The following is a 27,360-nucleotide window of genomic DNA, read 5'->3' as shown; positions in this document are numbered from 1 at the left end:
TACTGAAGATGCTCTGTTTTAGGGATTATGGCACAGCTGTGCTGATGCCTGTCGGGATGTACATCACCTCTGCAAAGCGGTCGTGGGATGGTGCTCATAGCGCAATGAGAGCTCTCTGTGCTATGCAGGCTTTGTGCAGAAGTACAAAGGACCACACCGGCAGAGGAATGTGGGGTGGTCTTCCACAACCCTTGCGAGTTTCTTCTGTAGCGAAGGAACTCTGACTTCAAAATCTACTGTTCACTTGCCCTTCCTCCATCAGTGAAATCCATTTGCAAGATGCTAAAGCTGACAAATGGCCGTGAACTGGAACATTAAGGCAAGGGGAATACTGGATGTGTTTTCAAAGCTGTGTAAGCAGCTGTGGCTCATTGATCTTGCTTGATGGTGCTGGAGCATCGCCCAACACCAGCATTTTTATTGGCTCTTTCCCTATCATTTAGCAGAAAAGGTCACCTTTTTTAACTTTCTAGTTAAAGACTCTTGGTCATTACAAGTGTCAGCCGTGTTCATGAGACAGTTTGGCCCACTGTGGAAAAAAGTGTCTTGGCTTTGAGGGACAACTATGTCTCATTCATCTTGGCTCTGGCACTGTTATTAATTGGTGTGGTTTGGAGCCTTGTGCCTTTCCTGGGTGTGCTCAGCTGGGCTTTCTTTAGCACAGTCTTCTTCAATCTGGTGGTGTTTTTTTTAATAGATGACAGTATTTGTTTTTACAATTTTCTGCAGCCTATTTCAATGGAACTTCTCAAAATACTCAGGTTGTGGGTCTTGATGTACCATTTTTTTGGTTTCGTATGTGGTTTCCACTGGAAGTTTAGTTGCCTGGGTATGCAATTTGGGGTCTTGTCCCACTGAAGACCTGGCTCTTCAAAAATGCTTAGCAGCGTAGTTATATATGCCTTTAATAACGATGAGAGTCTTAAACTTCCATTCAGGTAGGTTTTCCCATGTTTAGTTTAGGGTGGCCAAAATAAGTCCCCCTTGTTTTGGGTAGATTTTGAGGGCTTGTCGAGACTTTACAAGCCTCTAATTGTCTTAAAGGTTAAATGCCGCTGGCCCCGTGGCCAGAAAACAGCATGTGAGTGGCAGCACAGCTGGGATCGCTGTGCTGTGGAGTCAGGTGCAGCAGTGCCCATCACCGCTGCTTCCGTCTCTGAGCACGCACTGCCCGGCAGCATGTCACAGAACAGGGTTTGCTAAACACACACGGGTCACTTGTGCAGCTGGTACACCATGGTTCATGTCTGCAAGCTTCTGTTAAAATCTGTACAAAACTAATTACAGCGCCATAGTAACATTTACTTGGGCTTTGAGGGCAGCAGCAATAGCTGCCCGCTACGCATTGGGGTGTGCTTCTGAAGAAGGCGCGTCCTGCGGGGCAGGGCCAGTCTGTGCTGGGAGAAAAGGGCGACCTGAAGGTAGCAGAGCAGGAATTTTGGATTATCTTAAAAAGCGCGCGCAGCCTGCTGACGGCACAGTCGGGGCCGCTCCCCCTAGCGCAGGCTGGGCTAGAGCAGAGGCCGGCCTTGTTGCGGACAACGGTTGTTTGGGGTTTGTGTGTGGGGTTTTTTGTTTGAAGCAAGCAGTGGTGGAGACGCGACCGCAGAGATGTTCGCGCTGTGAACGCTCCCATCCTGTCTTCGAGCAGCAGCGAGTGCAAAGCCGCGAAGAGCGGCAGCCTGCGCCTGACCTGGACCCGCTCCCGCCCGGCGGAGCGCGGCCCCGAACACCGGCGGGAGGCGCCGCCGGGGGTTCCCAGCGCGGGCGGCTGCCGGAGCCCGGCCGCGCCCCCGCGGTACCGCCGCGGCGGGTGGGGATAGCGGGGAAGGGCCTCCCGCGTTCCTCCTCGTCCTCTTTGCGCGCGCGCAGCGGCGGGCTGCTGTTCTCGCGCCGCCCGTGCGCCGTGACGCCAGGCCGCGGTGACGTCCCACCTCCCGCCGGCGGCGCGGCCGACGTCACGAGTTTCGGCGGAGGGGGAGGCGGAGCTTTCGGTTGGCAGCAGGAGCGGCGGCGGCCGCCGGCGCCTGACGGGACAATTTTCCCCCGCCCCCCCATCTCGGCCTCGCCGCCCCCGCCCCGGGCGCACCTTCCCCGATACCCCCCTCACGGGCCCGCCTCGGGGCGCGGCCTTCCCCGCCCCCCCCCCCCCACTGCCCCCTGTCATCCTTACCCCCCCTCCCCCCGCCGCCTCGTATCGCGGTGCGGGCAGGCCCCGGGCCCCCTCGCCCCCCTCCCCCGGGGGGGTGGGCTTCGCTCCGGAACCCTGGCCGCTCCCCCCGCGCCGCCTGCCCAGCCGGGCCTGCGCTGCGCCCGCCGCCGCCGGCCAGCGCGGGGGGTCCCTGGCGGCCGCCCGGCCTCCGCTCTGACACAGGTCGGTGCCGGCGGGGCGGGCGGGGCGACTCTCGGTTGCACGGGGGTGCTTCGGGGGGCGGGTTTGTCCGCGCGAGTTGGAGGGGCCGCCGGGGGTGGGGGGGGGGGTAGAGGGTCTTGGGGCGGCCTTGGGGGCCGGGGTGGGGGAGCCCGGCCGGGGGCCCCGGGGCTCCGTCCCCTTGCGGCGGGGGTACGGGGCGGCGGAGTTGCTTAGGGCGCGGGGGAAGGCGGCCTGTAGGTCCTTACGTGACAACGGTTGGGTCTCGAGGGCTTTACGAGCTGTACCGGTATTTACATGTCACTGTAACCCTTCCCGCGGTGCCGGTGCCGTGGTCTCTCGGCTTTGAAGAGCTCCGCAGTGCTAGCGGTGCCGGCAGTTGGGCATGTGGGTCAGGTTCTGCGAGGTGTTTTAGTCGGGGAATAGGCGAACCTTGGATTATTTTTTCTCCTTATTCCTTCTGAGATGCACTGCAGCACCCACGAGGTCGGTGGTTTTTTTTTTTTTCTGGCTTCCTCTCTTGCTTCATAAATCTGGTTTTAGTTTTTGGCTGTGGAATTACTGAAGATCAAAGCGTTAAATAAACCGAGCACTTCTTAAGCTGTATTGTATCACGAAGTGTCCTCTAAGAGGGTGGTAAAAGATAATAGAAGCCTGCCATGAAATAAAGGGGCTTTCTTGGCCGTGCAGAAAATGTTTCTCAGCTATAACATTTCTTTTCTTTAAACAATGCAGCACGTTGCAGAGTGGAAGAGGCCTTCAGAAATGTGCTGCTATGTGTACGGCAAAGACGGAGTATTTGCAGAATGAATGTCTACACGCTTGTCTTGCACAACATCTTGGATTCTCTCGTGCCATAGCACGTATTAGCAGAATACCCTAGGAAGTGTTCTTTCCTATGGAATTTCCTTATGGATAGTCTTAAGGGATTGGGCAGCAATGAGTTAGTACTTATGCTACACTGAGAAACCTTAAGAAGAATTTTCTTGGTTGGATCCCACCCCCACCATGGCTAAGCCGTTCACTGTCATTTGAAAATAACAGAAATACTGCATGAGGAAATTTTACTTTCGTGTATGCCTTTGCTTACAGTGGCTTTTTAAATAACTGCTTTTCTCAGAAATATATTCAAAAATGAGAACTTGCTATAATTCCTGTTTTCTTTGTACTTTGCGTTCTGTCATGATTGCCACTGAAATGTATTGAATCCGAATATTGATTCAGATAATGAGGCTGTATACAATTAATTCGATTTTTTCCCTCCAAGGTTTTATTGTATTTTGATAAAGCAGAATGGCAAGGTAGTGTTTGTCACATTGACTCATTGCTGGAGGAAAATCTGTGTATGGTTTGTCTTGAACTCTGTGTCCATGGTTTACCTGACACTAAAGGCAGACTACAGGGAAGAAAACAGATGTTTCTGAATTGCTTGTCTTGGCTTGCTGAGATTGCTAAACTGTCAGAGGAAACTTTTTCTAAGGTAGCTGTAGCGTTTGGTAATCTTGAGAGCTTTTATGGTATACATGAGAAGGTAGGATTTATTAATGTAGTGTAATAAGAGTGCTGTCTTGTTTAATATCAAGGTAGGGAAGCTCTTTTTATGTTGATAAAACTAGATAATTTATGGTAAAAATAAATAACCTTTCAGATTTGGTCACAGACTGTCAGTGGTTCTTCACTGTGGTTCGTAGGAAGGCTAGTCAATGCGCAGACTTGTGGAATTTCAAGCCAATTGGGGCTAAATGCAGAAGACTTATTGTTGTATTATAAAGATAAAGTTTATTTCTGGAGAAAGCAAGGAATTTGGTCGTGCTGTAAATTTAATTCACATTTATAGGTTTTGCTTCACAATTTCTCAAATTCCTAAAATACAGTGTTATATTTAGGTACAAATCAGAATTATTGTTTTTTAAAACCTTGTCATTATTAATGTGTATTTATGAGAACTTATTGAAAAAAGCTTTGCTATGTTAGCAGTCTTAAGTTTCATTTTTTTTCTTTCATCTATATTTACTGCAGGCTGACTTTTTACATCAGCAAACTAAGTCAAAAGTAATGTATAATATGTAAATTACTTTTGTGACAGATTGTTCAGTGCTCTCCGAGCATTCTGAACTGAAAATAATGTTTTCTTATAAAATGCAACCTGAGAATGATGATAAAGTTCACTGATTTCCCCTCTCCCACCAAACACACAGCCAAGGGTGTTCTGAGCTATTGAGAGATGCACCTTTGCTCTGGAGTAATGAATGTGTTTTCTAATAATTTCTTTTTAGACCTCTGCTGTTAACATTACCCTCTGTTTAGACTACTATTTGGAGAAAAATAAATGAATGATGAAAATGGGACTGATCAAAGTAATTAAGTACATCTTGTTACTTTTGCAGAGCTTATTTTCATATGTATGACAAAGTAATGTAAATATGTGTATTGCCTAGTGACTCTACCTAGGTTTATCTAATTAGCAATTACGTTTGCTGTCCTGAAAGTTTAATTTCTAAATTTGAGCTTTTAAAATTCTGAAGTAGAACTAGGGTAGTATTAAATTAAAACAAACAAACAGTGAATTCTGTTAGGCACACTAATTTTTCTGTGGGAGAGAAGAAAAGTCTTTTTCTAAAAGAATAAATACTGCATTTGCTATTTTAATAGTCTGCTGTTTTGTAGTGCTAAGGCATAGGTCAAAATAGGTCATGCATGCCATAATTGCACATATCTTGCAAAATAACATTGTAAACATATAACTGGGCAGTGGGAATATGTTCAGAATGCAGTGCATTAGTCGTGGTTCTCACCTCTGGATCTTAGCATGAGATCTTGGTTTAGCAATATAGTAATAACAACAGACGCAGCTTATGGCTCTATGTTAACCTGATTTTTTAGACAAAATGTGCTTGTTCACAGGCTTTTCTGAGGAGTTTTTAGTGTATTCACCTTAAGTGTATTTTTTTGAGAAGCTGCAGAAGACTTGGTGATGTAAGTGAAGGAAGGATGGAGTTCTGTGTTAGGATATTGCACTGATTCCATCTGTGGGAGCCACTGCTCTAGAGATGCTTGACCCACAAATACACATATGGCATAGTTTAAAGCCCAGCTTAATGAGGTCATTTGAAATTGGACTTACTTGAGCAAGGCCGAAGCAGGGGTATCTGCAGTGTGCTTTAACAACTGAGAGTTGGGAATTCGTAATGTAGAGAGGCCTGTAGAGATGTGGCTTTCTCCTGTCCATTTGCAAAGCCTCAAACTTACTTTTACTTCTGTATCTCAAATTATTGCCTGTTTTGGAAATTATACCAACAAACTGCGACTTAGTTTTTCACATGAGAGAGAAATACTTTTCTATAGGCTAAAGGGTTTTTTCTTTGCTGTAGCTTTGTTTTCAGCCATTTTTTCTTTGAGTACTTCACTGTTTTTCCTCACTTGCTTCTCTTTTTGTGTTTCCATTCAATTGTTTGTCCGCTTCTGCGGATTATCTGCAGTAGTAAAAGATGCTGCTTTTGTGTTCCTGAGGTGTTTTGTGCTAAGTATATTGAGTCTGACAACGGCAATGTAATAAAGTTCAAATGTTTCAGATGTTGATGTTGCAAACACTGTACTTCTGAAGCTCAGGTATGATAACACTGATAAACTGTTCTCATTTGGATAAATTAAGAAATGATAGATGTGTAAGAAGGGAAGGGATTTCATTAGGTCAGTTCCTACTCTGAGGCAGCAGCAAATACACTGAAATCATTTCTGACAGACTTTTGCCTGATCTGTTCTTAAAAAGCTCAAAGAGGGAAATACCACACCTCTTCACTGGTCTATTTATAACTAGTACATAACTATCATTATAGTTAGAAGGCTTTTCTTAATATTTAACTTAGGTCTCTGTGTTGGTGCTAGTTAAGCCAGTTAGTTCTTGTCCAGCTATTATTACTCATGCAGGATAATGATTTCTGTACTTTTTGTACCAACTGTTTGCATATGTGAAGACTGTTCCTCTGTTTCCTTTTATTTCAGACTTCTCTTTACTAAAGTGTGCAAACAGGCATTTTCCTCACAGGTCGTGTTTTCTCAGGATTGTTGTTGTTGTTGCCATTAACTCTCACTGGGGTCTGTGTGATTTGTCTGTGCCATTTTCAAAGTTTCCCAGACAAAGTCTTACAGCAACAGAGTAATTAATTTACTCTGTAAATTGCAGCAGAAGTAACATGATAGCCGTATTAAAATGTCGTTCTGGGGGAGGGTGTGCACGTCTGCTTGGGTTTTGTTTTGGTTTTGGGTTTTTTTCCAACAACAGGTTCTTGGCTCCTGCATTTGATAACACAGGAGCTTGTATTACTGCTTTTGTTACATAGGGCATCTCTTTCTTCATATATATGAATTTGAGTTATCTTTCTGAAGACTAGAACCTTACACTGTATTGAATTCAAACTTTATTTCAAGTTAGTTTTCTTATATTAAGAATTTCTAGACTCACAGGATCACTGTTCAATAAGTTATTCGGCAGGAAAGTGTGCAGTTTCTGCTCCTCTACATCTATTTTCCAGCACGTACAATCCCTGTGGCTTTTGAACGTAAGCCTGCTCTACAACAGGAAACTTGATTTAGAACAAGTTCTCCTCAGGTTAGATGCAGCTTCTATTGGCAAAAATGTGTCTTTACCAGTCAATTTTATACATGAGCTGTCTCTGAAGTAAGTGGTATTGCTAAAGTAACTTCTGTCGGAGTAACTACCTGTACAAGCTTTTTGCCGTTTTGAGATGTCATATGGTCCGGTGACATAGTAGAAGAAATTTTTATCCTATAGGCGTGCTTTATTGGAAGAATCGCAAAGTCAGCAACGAAACAGATGTGTTCAACATGTTCCCTGGCTTTACTCCGTTTTATCTGACTTATGTAAATGATTTTATCCATAATTTTTGAGGCTAGATCACAGATGGGGCAAACGTGTGACTCTCTCAGCAGTGCTGCCTTCACAAAAACTAAAACAGCCACCAATAATAACTATTAAAGAAGGCCTTTAGCTTCTTGCAGGAAGAAGTTTTCAAGTAGTCAGTGTTGATTACCTCTTACCTATCCTCAAAATTATTTTAAAATAATTTAGGCGAGAGGTTTGTAAATGCTAACAGTTCGAATGCCATGTTACCAAAGCGATAACGATGGGAACTATAGTCTCACCTTTGAACAAAGATCTGAAAACTGGAAAACATCTGGATCAAACCGTTGTTTGAATTAAAAAAAATAAATAAATAAAAATTAAAACGCTGACACAAGCAGTAATTAAACTTCTAAACAAAATCTAAAGAAAATTCTGTTGAAGAACATGAGATTTGTCCCCCCAAATATTTTTCTGAACCGAACTGGTGAAAACTGCTAAAGCTCAACCTGTACTTAGTTGTTGTTTTGTCACACTGTATATTTTTAGCAGTGCTACAATTATTGTAACTCCCATCATGAGGATTTTTATTTAAAAATAAAAAAGTAATTGGAATGGCAGACCCCTGACCCTTCAAGCACTGGTTTTTTTTTTCCATAATAGCTCAATGATAACTGAATGGGCAGAAAGTAGTAGTTAGAAAATAATTTCTTGTGCTGCTGATACCAGTAAGTGCAGTAACTTCTGGCAGGGCTGAGGTGGAGAGTGTGATGAATGACTTTTTAAGCTGCTGCAGCAAGTTGCTTTAGAGAGTATCTAGTAAAGCTCTGTGTCTGTCATATTGGCACTATTGTGAATACCAAATGAGACTTTCCAAAGAAAATGTAAATGTTTTTGGTGAAATGGCTGACAAGCTTTAGGTAAAATCTTAATCTGTAATGAAATGAGGCAAAAGATCATCTAGTATTCTTTCTCCGATGGTAAGCATGAATGAATGATTATGGAAGAGTGAGAACAGGGCAAGCATATATAATAACTTCACTTGCCTATTCTATCAGTCCTGAACTATTTTCAGTAAAGGTCTGTTCTTAATCTGATGTGGGTTTTGTGTAGTTAGTAACCTTTGGATTTTTATCCTCAAACTTGGCCAGTCCTTTTTTGCATGCAGCTAAATGTCTGGCATCCAAATATCCTTTGGTAAGAAAATATACAGGTATGCTATTTGTTATGCTAAAGTCCACCTTGTTTTTTTTTTAACTTAGCTTCTATCAGTTTCCTTTGGTGCCACATTTCTTTTGGAAGAGCATGAACAATTGTGCAATATAACAGTCCATCTCTCTGTTCCTCATATGATTTTGTGGCCCTTTATCGCTTTCTCCCTCCACCCGAATATTTCTGAAACCAGGGAATCCTAACTTGCCTATTTGTTTTCCCCGGGAGAACCTGTTCTGTGCCTTTGACCATACCTTTTGCTCTTCTCTGAAACCACTGTACTCTGCTACATGTACTTCTGCAGCTGAAGGCCTGCTAGTGGTCTGTTTTGGACTGATTTCTTTGATAATAATGCCTAACATTGGCTTTCATTTCTGAGTGCTAGTAGTATTCAGTGCAAAGCCCATTGGTGTGTTATGTGCAAAGTTAGAACTGCTTCTCTCCCTCCTCCCTTCTGCCTCCCAACTTGCATCACTTTCATTCATCTGTGTTGGCTATCATCTGCGTTATTGCTCAGTCCCCCAGTCTGATAAAGACCACCTCCTCTACTGCAGTCAATCCTTTCCTTATTCTTTCGAACAACATAGTTCTGATAAGCACAGTAGTGTTGGCAAACTTTGCACCTTGCTCCTGTTTCTTGGATAATTCAGAATATGTTGAACAGCACAGACTCCTGTGGAGCCCCACTAGTATCCTACTTCCTTATGAGAATGTCAGCTATGCCTGTCCTGCATTTTCTATATTTTAACCATTTCATTCATGCAAGGGTCTTTCTTTTTTTTATGCTGTGACTGCAAGAAAGCCTTTGTTAGACTCTTCCAGCACTGGAAATGCAAGCAGACCATGACAGTGACTGAATTCAGCTCTTTTTACACATATTCAGAGTGCACCAAGGGATTTGAAAGTGAGGATCTTTTTTTGGAACAGCCATATCTACTCCTCCCTGCTCTACCATAATTATCCATATGCCTGTTATTTCTAATTTATTTGTTATAGGTCACACTTCATTGTTTGTAGTTCCCTGGAATCCCTGCATTACACATGCCATCTTTTAAAATATCTTTTAAAAAGATTCAGATCTGTGCAGTGGCCAAGAGGGGTGGTTCCAGCATGAGCTCTTGCTCCTTTCTTTGTGTTGGTATTGGTGCTATAGAAGTGTGCGCCCAGTTAGACAGGCTGATGGTTAATTAAAATGTAAAATAAATCTTTTCAGCTGATCATCTGTTCGGTCTGGATCTCCTGCTTGCCATTGGGGTTCAGCTGGAAAGCAGCAGTTACTGTAGACAAGCAGGACTCCTCTCTTAGCAGAAATGCACCCTTAGCAGTGGAACTGTAGCCTTAACGTTGATGGTTAGACGTGGGCATGTACGTAGTAATCCTTCCACTGGTATATGCTCTCAACTTTTGGGTCTGTAGTTAGTTTACCTTATTATCGGTATTTATGAGGGTACTTACATTTTTATCAGTTGAGGGAAAAGTATTGTTCTGCAGCATTGTAGATGTCATTGTAATGATTTCGTACCCGCCGCTAAGGGATGTGCTATGGGAGATACAAGAGGGAAACCGTATGAGGATACCTTGTCTTCATGTATTTGCATTTGATTCTTGAGTGTTTTGACAAAGCTAGGTTTTCATTGTTATATTTTGGTTTAAACGCTATTATGAGGGATTGAGTTGAATTATGGGTTTTTTTCCCTGGTTTGCAGGAAGCTAGTGATTGTTACCAAAGCACAAAGTGAAGAAAGGCTTGTGTACCTGATAGGCCAACACATTAAGATATTGCTAAGCTGTGCGGGTCATCTAGTTTAAAAACAGTGCCTACTGGATATGGATAAAAACTGAGAAGTTTGTCCATTTAGACCTGCTCAGTGAGACCTGCTGGCTACAAAAATGGTGCACAATCATATTATGTGTGTGGTAAAAAAATCTTCGGATTTTGCATGGTATGTGTTACATATGGATTCACACAAGGTTCTCTCAGTTGCCATTAATGTACATTAAGTACACACTTGTCTGTCTTCTCAGTGGTGTTATTGAGCCCTCTGCACAGTTCCAAGAGTGAGAGGTCTGAGTCTACTCATACCTCTGGCTCCCTGGTTAAATTTATTGCTCTCGGTTGTTGTTGTTGTGGAATGTTTTAATATTGAATTGGAGATTGATTCAGGAGTGTTTTTTCTATGCTGTGATGGAAATCTCTATGGCTCACAAATGTCTTATCCTATTCAAATATTCCATGGTAGTGTATTGTGAGATTCTTCTGCATTTTATGTTATTATTATTGGTGATAGAAATAATGGAAGAAATGTCTGACTGAATGTACAGAGTTAATTTGATTTATGATGGGGAGAGAGCACATGGGGTATTGAACTAGGAAGATTGAAGTGTGAGCCAGGAAAGGCATTTTAGGCAGAAGCTCCAGGTGATGGGGGTGTTAATGTGGTGGCAAAACTTGGTGGCAAGGTAGCAGATGATGATGAGAAAGATCATAGTGTTTTTATCGTACTCTGGATTTCCTCATTGTACCACTGTCTTATGCAGTGTGCAGGAAGAACTGTGCTTTGAGGAATGAGTAAGATACTAGGTAACAAAAGCTGTTCAGTGAGGATTCCTCCTTGGTTTGTTGCAAAATTTGGAAGATGGATAGCAAATTGGCTGAGATGTCTTCACAGCAAAGTCATGAAAATGTCCCTGTCCTTGCTGGTGTCACACAAGATACCAGGTAGATCATGTTAATCAGAAAGGTTCATGAGCATTGTTGTGTTCAGTTTTTTTGGTACTTGATTTGAAGTGATAGTTGTGTGGTTTGCAGTCATGACTAAAGCAGTTGCAACTGTGAAATCAGTGAGTTTTGCTCTGATTGGAAGATGCTGTCAAATGCAATGCTTATATTGAAGAACAAAGTTTTCAGTTTTAGAACCTGAAGATGGATATTAAAACTAGCTGTAGAAATGGAGAGTGGGATTATTTTTCTGGCTTATTTCCTGAAATAGTCATCTTTCAATGCATCATGGTCATAGAACTGGAAGATGAACTGAAAAGGATAGAACTAGTTGCTGGAGTTTAAGGATGTGCTTTCTTCTCTATGCTCTCAAAAGCAAACTCTGACTGATGAGTTGTATGTAATAGCTCTCATACATTAATTGAAATACTCTAGTTGTTTACAATACTCAGTTTCTGCTGGAAGCCTGCTTTTTGTCTCATGTACTTTATTTTTGCTTGATGAATAATATTTGTAGATTATAAGTGGCTTGTTGTAGGTTTACTTTTCTAGTGAATGGTTACTCTTAAAATTAATTTATTTGTCACTGGCTGCATCACGGCCTTCCATTCTTAGAGTTGTGAGGATTGCAGGAATCTCCCATAGTAGTAGTGGTGGTAAGAGTAAGTTTGCTTACCACGTACAATTAGTTCTTTGGCTTTCCTGGTGATCTTGAATTCTGCTGCAAGGAAGAGAGATCTAGTGTATTCTTTTAAGATATATGCTGTGAACTGTCCATGATAGGAAAAAAACAAGCTTGCCTCTTGTAGGATCTTGGATAGGGGACATGCAGTTATATTTGTGGTGGGGAATGGTTTTCATTGCAAAACCTTTAGCCCTTCACAAATATTTTGACTGGCCAGTCATAAGTTTGGAGTAAAACTAACATGCCACTCATGGCAGCTTGACCAGAAGGCCTCCAAAGGACACTAGCAGATGGTGAGCCGAGAGCCCCACTGAGATTTTTAGAAGGAGAAACAGAAGCACCTGAATCTAATTATGACACTTACTGTAGTGCATGTTTCATGGGATTATGTATGGATTAAAATTCCATACACCTGTTTTCTTTGAGAAGCATTTTATGGTGCTGCTCAGTTCGTGTAAGATAATAAATTAGGAAAATTTACAAACATCACAGAAGTGTTTTACTCTGTGTATTTGTGGGCGTTATAATGTTATCTTAATATACTGAGTAGGCCTTAAACATTTTTATGATGTGAATAGCAGTAGTCAGTTTGTATAGCATACAGTTTAATTAATGGAAGGGAATTTGTTCTTAGTGTCGTGATGCTCTGAGACTTTCCACCACAGTGGCGGTGATACATTTCCAAGACAACAGAGTGATTTGGAATATAACTGCAGTGATACAGTTATTTGTAGCCCAGTGAACTGTGTCTATTACTTCTTAACATACTTTTGGGAGAAAATCTGGTCTCAGATAAGAGTAGAGTACAAGCAGTTGATTTCTAGCCAGTATGTTCTGTTGCAAAATTGGCAACACTAATATTTTGCAAGGTGACAGTGCAAGTCTGCAAGTTTCAGCTGTTGTGACCCTTCCTCAATTTAAAATGCATGTTTGTTTCATAATTGTTTGGGTTTTTCTTGGAATCATGAACCGGTCTTAAAAAAGCATCATGACTTTCAAGGCAGATTTGCTTGACGTATCAGCGAAGTAATTCTTCAGTTAGGTCGAGAAATGAGCTGTCGGGGAGTGCTTTGGCTGCTGCTGAGGCAGTAACAGACACAGGAAATTGAGAAGTTCAGTAAAACTTGAATTGGGTGAAGAAAGATCTTGGTGGGGAAAGTAGATGCTTTTCTGTTAGAGGCCAATTACAGTCTTATCTTTTTTTGCCTGCTTGAAGTGGAGTGGGCTTATGAAGAGTTAGCCAATAGAGGCTCTTGATGCCATTTGGAAAGAAGAGGTTCCTTCAAAGCAGGAAACTTGCATTTAAGTGCCTTGAAACTCTCTAAATATGCTTATCTCTCCCTATCAACTGTAAAGGAAGTGTAGAGAGATTGGCTTTCCTAGAGTACAGTTACTCTTTGTGAATATTGCTGTCAGTGTTAAGATATTTATCTCAGAAGCATAATTTTGCTATAAACTCATCTTGAATTAAATTATCTGCTACTTTGCATTTTTGTGAGAATAGTCCTTAAAAGCTGTGCCCTTGCATTCTCAAACCTTCCAGCACTTTTTGACTTTTTTGAGTCAAGATGATTGTTCATCGAGCTGATAAATGTTATATGAATGTATCAAATTACAGTTTATAGAACAGCAGGAACTAAAGATTTAATCTGAGTAGGATGAAGTTTTACTTTTCTTACTGTGAATGTTGGATCCTTCAGTTCATTCTGAAGTGTGTTTCTCAAAGTACTTTGAGAGATGAGCTGTATTTATGGTGCTAGAACTGACAGCACTGCTTTTTGAGGTTTTTTCCTCCCTGTAACTGGGAGTGCACCATCTATAATTAGAAGTTGTATTTTATGCAAGTCTGGTTTTCTTTTTTTTTTTCTGTTTCTTTTTTAATTGAACTCTGGAAGGAGTACAGCTAGTAACCATTCTTTTCAGAAAACAAATACCAAATCATGTCTGTAGTTGTACGGATGAGGCAAGTCTGTGTGGTCTTGTGTGATAAATTAGCCATAAATTCACTTTTTTTGCTTGCCAGGAAGATTTTAGAAGTCTTCAGTTTAAGAAATTTCAAGTCTATACCTTGTAGGGATACCTGATACATCTGTAACAACAATAAAGGTACTGATGCTTCAGCCATCCCACGCTTGCTGTCTGCAGTCTTTCTGATATTCTGCACTGAACAGCGTATCTGTAGGTTGTATACAGAAGCAAGATGGCTTCTGCATACACTGCACTCTTATACACACAAGCATTGCATTATCCCTCTTTAATTTTGTATTGCACTTACGTTAGATAGTTATACATTGTGATTTAATAATTATTCCAAATTGTCTCTTGTTAAGGCTGTTGAATCTTGCAGCTACAACTTTTTTCCCAATTGCCTAAATGGTAGTCTTTATGTCAAAATGCATTCAATGCAAAAACATTGTTGAATAAATGTAATAAAACACAATATTTAGGCTTACATAAAATACAACTTCTAATTCTGCGTGGTGCCCTCCTAGTTGCAGGGAGGATACAATTTCAAAAAGCAGGCCTGTCTGTTTTAGCACCGTAACTCTTAAAAAAGCCCAATTATTAAACACAGTAAAAATTAATATTAAATGGGGGAAAATAATAATAAATTGTTATATGTATTTAAAATATTTAACTGTATTTAAATACCTTCTGTTGGACTGTGACTGTTTTTAAACACGATTCAGGTCATTTGCTTAAGCTGTAGCTTGTGTATGTCCTTGTGCCTACCTGATTGTTGCTGGGCTGTAGGGGGTTGCACTAGGAATCATGTTTGGTGACGTTTCTGCTAAATAAGAATATGGATCTCAAAATATTTTTATTTTAATCCATCAGCTGAGTTTCCTGTTAGTTAATTGAGACTTTAAAGCAGGTAATTAAAATGTCATGTGATATTTAGCCAAATAGTTGGAAAAACGTAAGTAGGGTAATTGCTGTAGTTAGTTCAGTTAACTAATCTGTAATCATTTCAAGATGCCATATTTTGTTTGGCAGTAATAATAATCCTTGCAATGAAGGTATTTACTGTCGTTTTGCTTTTAATTCCATGGTAGAAACCAAGCTAATTATTATTTTACTCTCAACTGATGTGGAGGTAAATAGTTGGCAGCTCTTTGACCCTTTTCTTTATCCTTCTCATTATTTATACGATATTTACAGTCCACTAGAATTTTCTTGTTTTCCAAGTATTTCCAAATATTTGCAAGAATGGTCCAGAAACTGGACTGCTAATTTTGTAAAGAGTCTAACTAAGACTCTTATAAGTCCCTGGATCTTTACTTTAAAATGTTTGATCTGAAGTATATTACAAATAGCGCATTGTGTCTCTTTGTTGTTGTGGATGGTGAAATTTCTATTCCAGTAATACTGTGCTGTGGTTTGGATACATCCTCTTGACTTTTATTCGGAACCAGAACAAAAAATGGATGCTGGCTATTTCTTCCTGTTTTTTATCACCACTTGTTATTTCACCGTCTAAATTCAGCTTCTGAAAACGTGTTTCGGAGGGGCAGGTGTCCTCCTAATATGTTTTTATTTAAAAAAAAAAAAAGTATATAACTTTGAGTTGTGTGCCATTGTTTTATGGAGATCATTATGATGATAGTGGTAGTTGGCTCATGGCACTATGTGTTTAAGGTTGCTTGGTCTCTGTACAATAGGTTAAAATAGCTTGGGGTTCTGAATAAACTGGTTTAATTACAAGAGGGTGAGAAATTCAGGGGGAAGTTTAGAAGTATACTGACTAATATACATACAATCAGAACAAGACTTAAAATATTTTGAAAAATAAACCCAAGTACTTCTGCAGGAAATAAACCATAAATGCTCTTTCTGGCAAGGAGTGTTTGATGTGTTTGTGTTCCTTACTCTGTCAAACAGTCGTTCTAGTGGTAGAAGGGCTTAGTTCAGCTGTTCTGGAGAGAATTTTTGAGTGATGGTAACTATGGAAAAGCAAGCAGTAAAGGGGGGAAAAATAGAGGAGAATACAGTTCCTGTCTGGTGCTGCGTGAGCCCAGGATAGGTAGCCAGTCCTGAAATACTGCCCTGGCTGTGGGAGATGCTGCTCTGGATTGTGTCTCTTTTCTTTGCTCAGGGGCATCAGCTGGTAGAGGTTAGTTGGTTCTGTGGTTTTGCCAGTCTTCCCTAGCACAGCAGGACTAGATGGACCCTTTCAGTGTATCCTGTCCAGTGCAATTAATCTCACTATTTATCAGTATCCGGATAAACTAAGCAGGGGGAAGAAAGTGCTTCAGAATAGAAGGGGGCACGTGGCAGAAGAAGAACTAAGGAGGAGAATATTACTGCTGTGTGGCTCATGCCCTTTCTGGCATGCTGGTGTCAGGCAAGATCCCTCCCTACTGGCTTTCAGACCTTAAGATTCCTTGAGGTATGCAAAGAAGGCTGGAATCAAACATTTTAACAGCTTTTTTTCTAACACACTTTTATCCATTTATTCCCCTCAAATACCTTTTTCATTTTAGAAGATCCCATAGTACTGTGACAGGAAGAATATTTCTGTTATTTTGTTCACCGGTTAAACTTAGTTTCTAATGTTCCAAATTTGACCTACTGAGTCCTTTTTTTGTTTTGTTTTGTTTTCCAAATGTTACCTTAATTTATGAGTGTGTCATTGGCTTTTTATTCAGATTGATTTAATCTTTCTCTCCCTTTTCTACTTCCCCTGTGAATACCTTTTCTTATGTATTAATACAATAAGTTAAAGATCTGAATTTTTCTGAAACTGAACTCACGTCTGATGTGTTAATGTTAGACTCCAATTATTAAAAGACCTTTCTGTTACTTGCTTAAATATTTTCCTAGTTACTGCTCTTTGCTTCTCTTTTTTCTGACCTTCATGTTTTTGTGTTACTGCTGCTGTTTTTATATTCTTAGAAAAGGGCAGCTTTTTGTCCACTCTTTATATGTGTGTATGTCCATATAAAATCCTCTTCATTGCACTCATTTCTATAGTGGATACCTAAAAGAAGCTTACTGCAATGACTTGTAACGGTACTGAATTTTCTTCTATGCTTGCCATGCTATGTAAGTTCCTGTCATTTATTCCAACAATTGCTCTGATCTCTGAAAAATTACTCTATAGAAGTTCAAATTTAGGTGTTACTCTTTGTTCACAGATGCTATTTTTATTTGACTTTAAATAAAAAAAACATGATGAGCAGTGCTGCACATTATTTTGTTTAAAGGTTAAGTACATAGATTTGACTAGGTGATCACTAGAGGTTTTGTCAACCTCGCTGTGATTTATAAGAGGTTGGTTGTGTGAGACCAAGCATTTGATTGTTTAAAAGTAACATTCTGGGGGTAAAACTTTTTTGTTCGGCTCATTCTTCTTGCGATGAAACAAATTTTTCTAGCCTTACCTTATATTCTGCTTAGCCATTCTACAGTCTGAAAAAATACCTGTGAACACTCACTCTTCATGTTTACCTGGCTCTTCGTATCATCTGTTTCTTTACAGACAAGTATGTCTCTAAATACCAGTGCTAGCAAATTTTTATTTCTTGTCATTATTTTTAACTTGCCTATGCCTAATATAGTGTAATCTCCAATTTAATCTTTACCTGTGATTAGAATAATTATAATGCATATTTCTTCTTTATAGTTCACACTGTGTCATTTTGTTTGGTGCAAGAATGGGAAACTATGTGTCCTTGGACTGATTTATTTTAGTGAAAATTTGTAGGGAATTGATACCCTTGAGATTCCTGTCCCACTATTGGATAGGGTTTGGACTCCAAAGGTGTAAGGCACCTTTCTATGTAGGTAAAGTGTTACTGTGTAAGTCTGAATTCCTTACAAAATCAGGCTAAGATAGCTTGTTTGCTTTGCTATGGGTTTTTTTCTTGATTTTTAATGTATGAGGCAGTATGAAAGTAATGGCTTTATAAAAACATAAGTATGGCTTATGACCTTAAGTGCATATATACTGCCTTTACTGTTCTCATATGATAAGTTATGGCTGTCATTGTAGCTATAGATAATTTTACTCTTTAAAAGTTGTACTTCCATTATGAAGCTGGATGCTTCATTTCATTTCTGCACACTATATATCTCCATGTTCCACAGAACTAGAACACCCTTTCTGGCTCTCTTAATGTTCACCTCATATAGCATCTGCTTGCTTTCCTCTACTGTGTGAGGGTAAAGCTTTCTCTTTTTTTCCTGGCCTACAAGTTTTTGGATGTGACCAAGTCAGTCATGAGAGATGATGTTAATATGTATGCCAGTGTTTCTGTACTTTTATCTCTCAGTAACCGAGAGGCAGCTTAACCCTGTTGTGTTTATTATAGGAGTGTATGCATATGGACAATTAGCACAGAGTATTTGAACAGCTAGGTTATTGTCCGCATGACTGACTTGCCCTCAGGCTTTGCTTCATTTGCCATGAGAAAGGTAAAAACAATTTCCAGGAATCACCTGGATATTTTCTTCCTTCCACAACTTTCTCAGATTCTGAAAGATTTCCAGGCTCTGTGGAAGGTAGCTGATGGAAGTGAATCATGAATATGAATCAGCATCTCTCCACCCTTATATCCAAAATGCTGTTGCTAGGATATTCTTCTTTGTTTGCTACTCTTATCACATCATCACCTTTTTGAAATTTACTCTGTCATCTGTTCTTTAATTACATTCATATTCAAGCTGCTTGTGTTTCTCTGCAAGACCTTGACATAATCTTATTCTGCATAATCTTACTCTGCCTTTGCATCTGCTCTTGTGTTTTGCTGCCTTTGCTTCTCCTGAATCTTTCTCTGAGTTCCAGTTTTTGTCCAGGATTGTAATCTTTTTTTGCATGTGTCAGCTTGTTTTTAATCTCTCCCCACCACTACTCTGTTATTACAGTCAATTGCAAAATGGAGCAGTTAAAACCAGAAGTGTTTTCTCACTTCAAAAAGGTGAATTGTTCATAAAGTTTGGTCTGGGTCCCCTGTTTAATTGAAATTTTGATGTTGTTAGCTTATTTTTTGAAGTGACAGTAAATGTTGACAAAAAGATTAAGATGTTTGGTTGGTGATTAATTAAACTTTATATTTGAGCAGAAAGAATTTTTGTTAAAAGGGATGATAAGGTGAAAAGTCCCTAAGTTATTCAGATAAATTTAATTTTTCTAGGTTTTTGGGTTTTATTTTGTGCTTGGTTTTTTGTTGTTGGTTTTGGTTTTTTTTCTTCTAAGGAATAAGAAGGAAGTGGAAAGGAAAAGAAATGGATACTCACTCATTAGCTTATGTTCCTCTAATGAGAGATGCTACAGATTAATACTAAGGAATGATTTCTTGTAGCCGGAGGAACTTGCAGAAGATATTTCCTAAGATGTTTCTTCCTCAGCTTGCCCACCCTATATGAGCCCTGTAGCTCAAGTATCTTGAGCTTCCAAGTTTGGTTATTTGAGCTAGGTTCAGGAAGAACACCTGAGGTATTTTTGTTTCAGATATAACTTGTTCTTGTTTTCCTAAAGTATGGCAGAAGATTTAAAATGCCCCATGGAATTTATTTATTTCTTTGAAATGCTTACAAGGAAGTATTACAAAGGTACTTCATCCAAAGTCATGAAACACATTTCTACGTTTAATGTATTAAGACAGCTAATTAAATCAGACATTTTGAGAAAACGACACTAGCTTTCATTTTAAGACAATTAAATACAGAATTTAAAAAATGTTTTATAAGCACCTTAGTGAATAAGTCTTCAGAAGATTCCCCAGGACTACTGCTGATACAAAAAACAGCGTAGGAAATAATTGAATATATATTCTATTTTGCTTTTTTGACTCTTTAGGGATGTAAAGAATCAGATATGGGGAAAAAAGCTAGTTGTGTTATTTGAGGCTATAAAGGTAATCCCAGTTCACTAAGTGAATCAGATCTCCTGGCATCCTGTGTGAGAGCAAGGCCCAAAGTTTCTGTCCTTATTTTGAGTATCTTGACTACTGTCGTCGGGCAAATAAATGAAAATTCAGCCCCTGTTTTTCTCTCTGAAGATTAGTACAAATGACTTTCTTTTGTATCTTCACACTTTTCCTTTTCTGTTATTGAGCAACAGAAGCTTGCTTTTTTTTTTTAGTTTTTTTTGAAACTGATTTTTCTGTCTCCTCCTGTGTTGGCATCAAGAGGCTGGAGACTGTGTGAGTAGTAAAAGTTGGGGTTGTGTCTTGGGACTACGGGCAGCCCAGGTCAGATATACTTCTCTCACTCTTGCAGGCTTTAACACTTTACAAAACATTAGGTGGGACTTGCTTTCCCAGAACACCTGGAAGCTGTTTAAGGTACTGTTCTGAGGCTGTCCATAGGCTTTGGAGTGTGTCATTCTGAATACACTTGAATCATATTTTCAGCTTTATTTTAGTTCTAATATACTCTCTTGCATGCTCTTTCAACTGAACCAATTTCTGACTGCAGAGTGGGACTTCTGGATCTTCTTTAAAAGGCTTATCTCTTCTGGGTTATTATGGAGCTTGAAATAGACAATAGTAGATGAGTCACCTGAATTGTAGGTAAAAGGCAGTACACAGCAGAGAGCTTTACATGCTCTCGAGTCCAAATTTCTTTCTGAAAAATATGCCAGAAGTACTTGAAGCTTTCTAGTTCCACTGGTGAAATTAATGCTGTTTTCGTGAAATGAGTGTGTAAGAGACAAGATGCCAGAATCTCTTAGATGCCTAACTGAAGATGCTCAGAAATCCTTTGGAAAAATGTGATTAATTTGTTGTTAGCTAGAGAATTGGCTGAATATTCATGCAAGGGAGCCTGACTGGCTGGTGCTGAAAGAGCTGGCCCACCTCCCCTCTGTTCTTAGCCATGTGCCCCCATAGGCAGCCCTGTGCTGGCACTGGGCGTCATTTGACACTGATCAGGAACTAAACCATGCGAAAACAAATTCTGTTTTAAAAAGGAAAAAAAAAGATTAGTAATATTCTCTTGGTGTAGCTCCTTGAATGAAGTTGCAGGGAAATAATCTGTTTTATCAGAGGGGGTTAGATCTTTTGGCGCTCTGCTAGAAGGATGGATGGTCCACTGCAGCCCGGAAAAGGGAGGAGGGCATAGGCTCTCCCTACTTGGTCGCAGTGACTGCTTAAGAAGCTAGAGAGTTTTCTTCTGTGATCTTATATTAAAAATTTTGAATTCTTCCTATGGTAGCCTCTCACTGTCTGTTTAGGGATATGTCTTTAGGTTTTTTTGCTGTTAAGCTCTGTAATAGCATCTCATAGAAAGATATTTTAATTGGTCCTTAATTATTGTTTTTTTTCAGCTGGTCAATGCTCAAGATATTGTGATAGGCTAGGCTTGTTCATCAATGTGCCCCCTGTGTTTGTGCTTTTCTGGATAACTTGTATATTAAAAGTTAATACCTGCTGTCTTCCAGAGGTATTTGCTTTCAGGGGTGTTGGGATATCTGTGTCGTGCTCTTGAATTATGATGAAAAAAACTTACCAATTGATGTTTTCTAGTTTATATAATCAGTAGACATCGATGCCTCTTGATTTTTTTCTGTGAGTTTCATATACCTTTTTATATATATTAACAATGCATATTTAATTCTGAACAAAGAACTTTGAACACCAGATAGAGGAACCTGTAGAAAAAGAATCGATTCTTAATAATCTGGACTAGTGGGTATCCCACGTAGCAGAGCGTTATGACGAATTAAGCTGCTAATCATCATTTGGGGGTGTAGACAGAGACTAAGATCAGCTTAAGTTGAGAAGAATATTTAGTTCAGCTTTGTGTCTTCTGAAAGCCTATATGTGTTGCTTAGAGCCCAGTAAGGTTTTGGGGACAATATCTGTTTTCCCCACGTGTTGCATCTACATATGCCATCTTATTTGTAGTTTATATGCATATTTAATATGCAGAATATTATAAAAACTGTCTGTAAACAATGAAGAGCTGACTGTTTTATGTGGCTTTGACAACTTCAATAATTGTATTTTTGGCTTTGCATTTTAGGAAATAAAATAATGCTAATGAAGCAACCATTTCCCTGAAGTTCAAGTTTTCAGGCTCACTGCCATTATGGGTAAGTCTTGTGTGTAATGTATATAAAAACTTAATTTGGATACTCTTCATTTCTGTTGAAGACCAAAAAACATTAACGTAATACCATTCCTAGGAAATGTGTGCCTTGGCTCATAACTCAGTGTAATGTCTACATGAAAGGCAGTGTCAGCTGCTTTGCTAGTATTCAAAATACTTCTGTGTTTTTTCCGTTGGGATATAGCACTTTTCCTTCACTATGTGGTAACTTAAAAATCCAAGTATTGGAAACTGAGATTCATGGTATTTGGGTACTGAGCAATATTTACCATGCTCTAAATGATAATGGCTATTGGGAGAAAAAAAAAGCCAAAGTCTATATGAAAGAATTTTATTGTATTGCCTGTGTCATTGCAGGGCAAAGCCAGGACTGTGTTTTAACTCTGCTTTTCTAAATATGTAGCACATCTGTGACTTCGTTTGTCGGTTTTTCACGTTGTACATGCTTTTTAATGAGTTGACCATGTTGTTATTGTAATCACTTATTGGTGCTCACTGTTAAAAGAAATCCCAACAAACCAACCAACTAAAACACATTTTTGTATTGCTTTTGTTTATCTTTTATTGTTAAGCTAATTTTTTCCTACCCTCATGCTTAATAATAAAGTAGCCAAATCAAGGAATACAGCACTCTCTAGATTTCTGATATTCTCCAGCATTTTGTGTGAGAGAAATGACTGCTGAGTCATACTGGATATTCAGTAAATTTAGATGCTTCGCCACAATGCTTTGCTTGCCTTTGTATGAAACATGCTACTTAGTGACCACTGGGAATTAAACCTCCTCCAACCAACTGCTAAAAGAACAATGTTTTGTTTTATTGCTGAGCACTAGAATATGGTATAACTTAATAAAATAGTTCAACTTTTTTAATTGTGGAAAGTTTTGAAGTGTGTTTTAGTGTGAGAAAGGAAGAACTATGAGCTGCAAGAGTGCCTTCAGTTTTGCCATTAAATACTGCTAGTAAAACTTGCTTTTATAGATTTGCATATCTTAGTGGAGTTATTAATAATGACAGCATGAATGATGATCAAAGTCACTCATTTTCAGACCAGCTTTCTGATCTGTTAGGAATCTATTAAATTAGAACACTGAAATCCCACAATTTCCTGATATGACAAATACATTTGGTTATATTTGAATAGAGTGTGAAGGAATTCTCATAATTGCTGAATACCTGGAATGCTTGCTTGCTGATTTTAATGCTGAGGTTTTCTCAGGTCTTTGTTTGAGTAATACTATTCTTTGTAAATCACAGCACTTAGCAATAAATTCTTCAACAAACATATCCATTGTAAAGCAGCGTGAAGGCATACAATCCACACCTTTCTAGATAAGTTTTGTAACCTGGTGTTCTAGATACACGCTGAGCATAGCACTGTTGCTGTGGCAAGGAATTAATACAAATTAGTGACAAACAAATTTCCCTTAGTGATGGCTGTACAGGCTTTTGAGCTCCTACGCGGCTTCCTTTCTAACAAAGCATCCCAGTTCCAGGGCAAACCTTGTTTAGTGTGGCCTCAGGCCTTCACAGCTGCAACAGATTGTCAGGATTTAGGATTTCGTGTCAACTTGAAATCTAAGCTGCGTAGCACTCTTTCCCCTAAATTGTCCCCTGAGTTCAGTGCTTCTGTTTCTCTCTGTGAATTACTCCTGTAAGCCCTAAAAATCCCTACATTTCCAGTCCTGGAGTTCTGTGGTGTGAGGTTTTTGTTGGTTGGTTGCTTTTTGGTTTGAAATTACTCTGTGGAGATGTTCCTCTAGGAGTTTGTGTATGCTTCCCATGTGCATGACCATACCTGTTCAGGATGGAGGAAAAATTATTCAAAAGTGCTTGCTTTTCTTTTTCTTTGTTTTACTAATTGGAGGTTGGGGGGAGGGATTATGATTTCAGGTTAACATCTCATCCATGGACATTACTTGAAACAAAGTGGATAAACCTTTGTGGTTTTTTTTTTTCCCCACCACCCTTTTCTTTATTAATGCAGCCTGTGATTCTGTAGAGTTGTGAATCTCTGTTATGACTTCAGTTTTTAAACCTGCCACTTAAGTGTGTTTAATGATTAACCTGTTTATTTCCTTAAGCACTGTTAATGATAAATAAAATGAATGTTTGCAACATGGTAGTAATTTTTTTTTAATTTGGCAATTATGTATTGAAGTGTAATATGGACTTTTAGTTTTCAGAATACTGCCTGCCTAATTGTGAAATGAGACAGTAATGCACTTCAGATGTAACAGGCATTTACACTTCTCTTATCTGGTCTTTTTCTCTGAGCAGATGAGCAGCAAGCTTTGAATTCAATCATGCAGGATTTGGCTGTGCTTCATAAGGCCAGTCGTCCTGTATTGCCCCAGCAAGAAACAGGAAAACCAAAGTCATCTTCACCTAAAAAACAGGTAATCTTTAATATCCTTGGTAACCCATTGAACACAGAGTGTCCTGCTGTGACTTCTGTAATTATTTTTCTTGCCAGACCAGTGAGCATACCAGAACGACTTATTAGTCTCCCACATGTGCTGCCATTTTCTTTGTTCATGTTCTTAAATTAGTAGCAAAATGAGATGGTGGCATTTTGGACCAGATCATAGCGTTTGCTTAAATGACTGATGAATTGAAGATCATGGGGGTGTTTTGGCACTGTATGTAGATGATGATGATGATGATGATTAATTGTTACTTTATTGGTACTAGACTATTTTAAAATACCATGTGTGCTAGCATCTCTTATTTGGAATGCTTGTTTAGAATGAATTTTATAGGTATAGTAGGTTGCCCAGTTGTCAGCTATGTCATACTGAAGAATGTCAGTACAGCAGCAGAAATGTACTTAAGCTCCTTTACTGCATCTTTGGCCTCAATTTTTAGTTTGTTCATATGCTGGAAATGTGAGGTCTTCTCAGCTCTGTTTTTTTTTCCTTCAGATACTGTACACAGATGGAAAGTAGTAAATACTTAGTTGATAAGTTTGAACTACTATATGGAGAGACTAGGAGAGGAGATATTGTGGATTTTTACACAAATTGTTGTAATAGCCCTATCGGATTAACAGTATGTTTATTTGATTGGATCCTTAATTGACAGTCCAATATTTAATGAAACTTCATTTTATGCAGTCTTGTTTTAACCTGTTAAAGATCAAAGTATTTGAATGTATTTGGCTTGTAAACTGTCAGGCACTGATGGCTACATCTTTTCATTCTGTGCTTTAAAAGCTGTAAGAGTTCAGTGTATAACAGAACAGTGCTTTGCTAGTGGCATATCACTCACTTCTGAGCTGTGACTTTAGACACTGGAGTACTGTGCATATATGATCCAAAATTATTTGAATATAATACATGTTTAGAATGTTAGAAGAAAAATAATTGAGCCATTTCTGAGTTTAAATGCAGTGGTGAGGGGGAAATACATGTTTGTCATTCTGTTTAAATTTGTGAATTTTGAAAGTAATCACTTGTCAATCAAGTAATCCTTTTGAAAGATACAACATTGTTATTTGGATATAATCTCTGCAGTTGAATGAATTTTTTTTTTCCCTGCAATAGTTGCTAATACAATTTGATTCTTAAAATTATTATTTTGCAAAACAGTTTTATTTCCATGTAACTGCAGATATTTGCAGGTACCTTTCTTACTGGGAAACAGATTGCATGAATGCTAGCTTAATTACATGTGTGGGTTTCTATGGTAATGCTTATGAAACATGATATGTTCCTTAAGCCAGGACCACTTAGCTCCAAAGTGTATGTAAAAACCTGTTACAGTAGCTAAGTCTACCTGCCTGTTCATGATGGAGAATTCTTTGGTAATCAGTTCCACGCTGAATTTGAAATCATGAATCTGTTATAATATAAAAATATATTGATAGAAAGTAATGTGTTTTCTTAAAGAAACATTTGTTGTACTTCAAAATAATTTTTTTATTTTTTACACACTTTAAGCCTCAGCTGAAGTAGGTATATCAGCAAGAAGAGAAAATTGATATGGACTGCTTAAAGATTTTAATTCTGGTGTAGGATTATTGAATGAGATTTCATGGCCTTCATTAAAGGAGGTAGTAACAAACTAATAGTGGTTCCTTTATTTCTTTCCTTACAGAATGATGTTAGAGTCAAATTTGAACATCGAGGTGAAAAAAGGTAAGGTAGAAACACAGGAAATAGTCTTGTCTTTTAATTATTTATAGAATTTTGTTGGGCTCCTATTATAAATTTTCAGATCAACTGTTTGAAGTGTTTAACATATCTGAGTGTATTTGGTTTGAGCTTAAATTTAGTTTTGATATGAACACAATTTAAGGAGAACTAATCTGTTCAAAATGTGGGCTCTAAGTATACATAAATGCAGAATTATCTACTGTAGCTGTGTCCCATGCAATATCCTTCATTTGTTTACCTTTCAGATAGATGTTTGTAGCCTGGAACAATTACTTAGAACATTAGCATAGATCTCAAATGAGTAGACCAGCAAATAATTTTCTTGCTGCATCATGTAAGAAATGCACGATAATATATTTTTACTGTAACACCCAGAGGAAGAAGCCTGTATCTTAAAGCTCAGTATTGGATTGTACTTCAGAGGAACCAATCTGAGAACTGTAATAGGAAAATTTATTAGATTTTATAATTAGATTGGTTTCATTGATAATTTTGAATAATCAGTTAAAATTTATTTTCATTTTGTATACGAGAGGTGAATGATGTACGTGCTTACAGTATACAAACATCTCTATGTATCTCTGCTATGACGGCAGCTCAAAAGCTTTTACATAAGTGGATCTGCAATTCCATGCAGAACTGGTTTGGGGACAACTCATTTTGTCTTTCTCTTTCTGAAAGCATAAACCTTCATTAGACCTACAGAGAAATGGTTGTAGATTAAGATCTTTGAAAATACTTAACAAAAAAGGAAATAGTATCTTGGTGATGCTGTTTGTCAATAGAAATGGTAAATGTCTTAAGTAAAGATTGCTTTGGAATGAAACCTCTGCTACGTCTGGGCAGGCCTTAGTGTGCTGTGCAATGGATCACTGTGTATCTGTGCTGATTACAGTACGTGCCCTCTCTTTACCTGGGGTGGTAAAATAGCTAAGTTCCCCAGGTATTAGCATTCTTCAGCTTCTTTCTGTCACTTTTCTGAACATCACATGTAACAGTGCATTGGTAACGGCTGAGTGCTAAAAGTAATTTGGAGGAAATAAGTCTTTTCAAAAGCTTTGAAAATTGAGGACTCTTAGCAATTTCCTGTGAAATAAGTGGAAGCATGAATTTAAAACAGAGAACTGTTTACTCACTGCCAGTCCGCATCAGCAGTGCATTTTTGCAGTTTATCTTAATTCACTTTCACAGTGGACTAAGTTAATCAATTCAATATGAATACAAGCATAAAGTGAGTGTGTGGAAAGATACCTTTCCTAAGCTTTTATGTGGATGGGCCTAGCTCTGTTTTGGACAGT

General features: G+C 39.0%; 1 protein-coding gene across 2 annotated transcripts in view; it reads left to right on the top strand.

Annotated features, from left to right (window-relative positions):
* The first annotated feature begins 2,239 nt into the window (after positions 1 to 2,239).
* The window catches only part of MAP3K2 (mitogen-activated protein kinase kinase kinase 2), a 50,420-nt gene continuing 25,299 nt past the window's right edge, over positions 2,240 to 27,360 (top strand). For both annotated transcript variants that reach the window (XM_075093120.1, XM_075093119.1), the window contains exons 1-4: positions 2,240 to 2,374; positions 21,818 to 21,887; positions 24,186 to 24,304; positions 26,004 to 26,044. In XM_075093120.1, coding sequence (XP_074949221.1) covers positions 21,884 to 21,887; positions 24,186 to 24,304; positions 26,004 to 26,044 — 164 coding nt within the window. In that variant the 5' untranslated portion in view covers positions 2,240 to 2,374; positions 21,818 to 21,883. The remainder of the gene's footprint in view (positions 2,375 to 21,817; positions 21,888 to 24,185; positions 24,305 to 26,003; positions 26,045 to 27,360) is intronic.

Source organism: Phalacrocorax aristotelis, chromosome 5 (genome assembly GCF_949628215.1).
Source record: "Phalacrocorax aristotelis chromosome 5, bGulAri2.1, whole genome shotgun sequence".
NCBI lineage: Eukaryota > Metazoa > Chordata > Aves > Suliformes > Phalacrocoracidae > Phalacrocorax > Phalacrocorax aristotelis.
The sequence above is the reverse complement of the archived record's forward strand: the minus strand, read 5'-3'. Positions and strand labels throughout refer to the sequence as shown.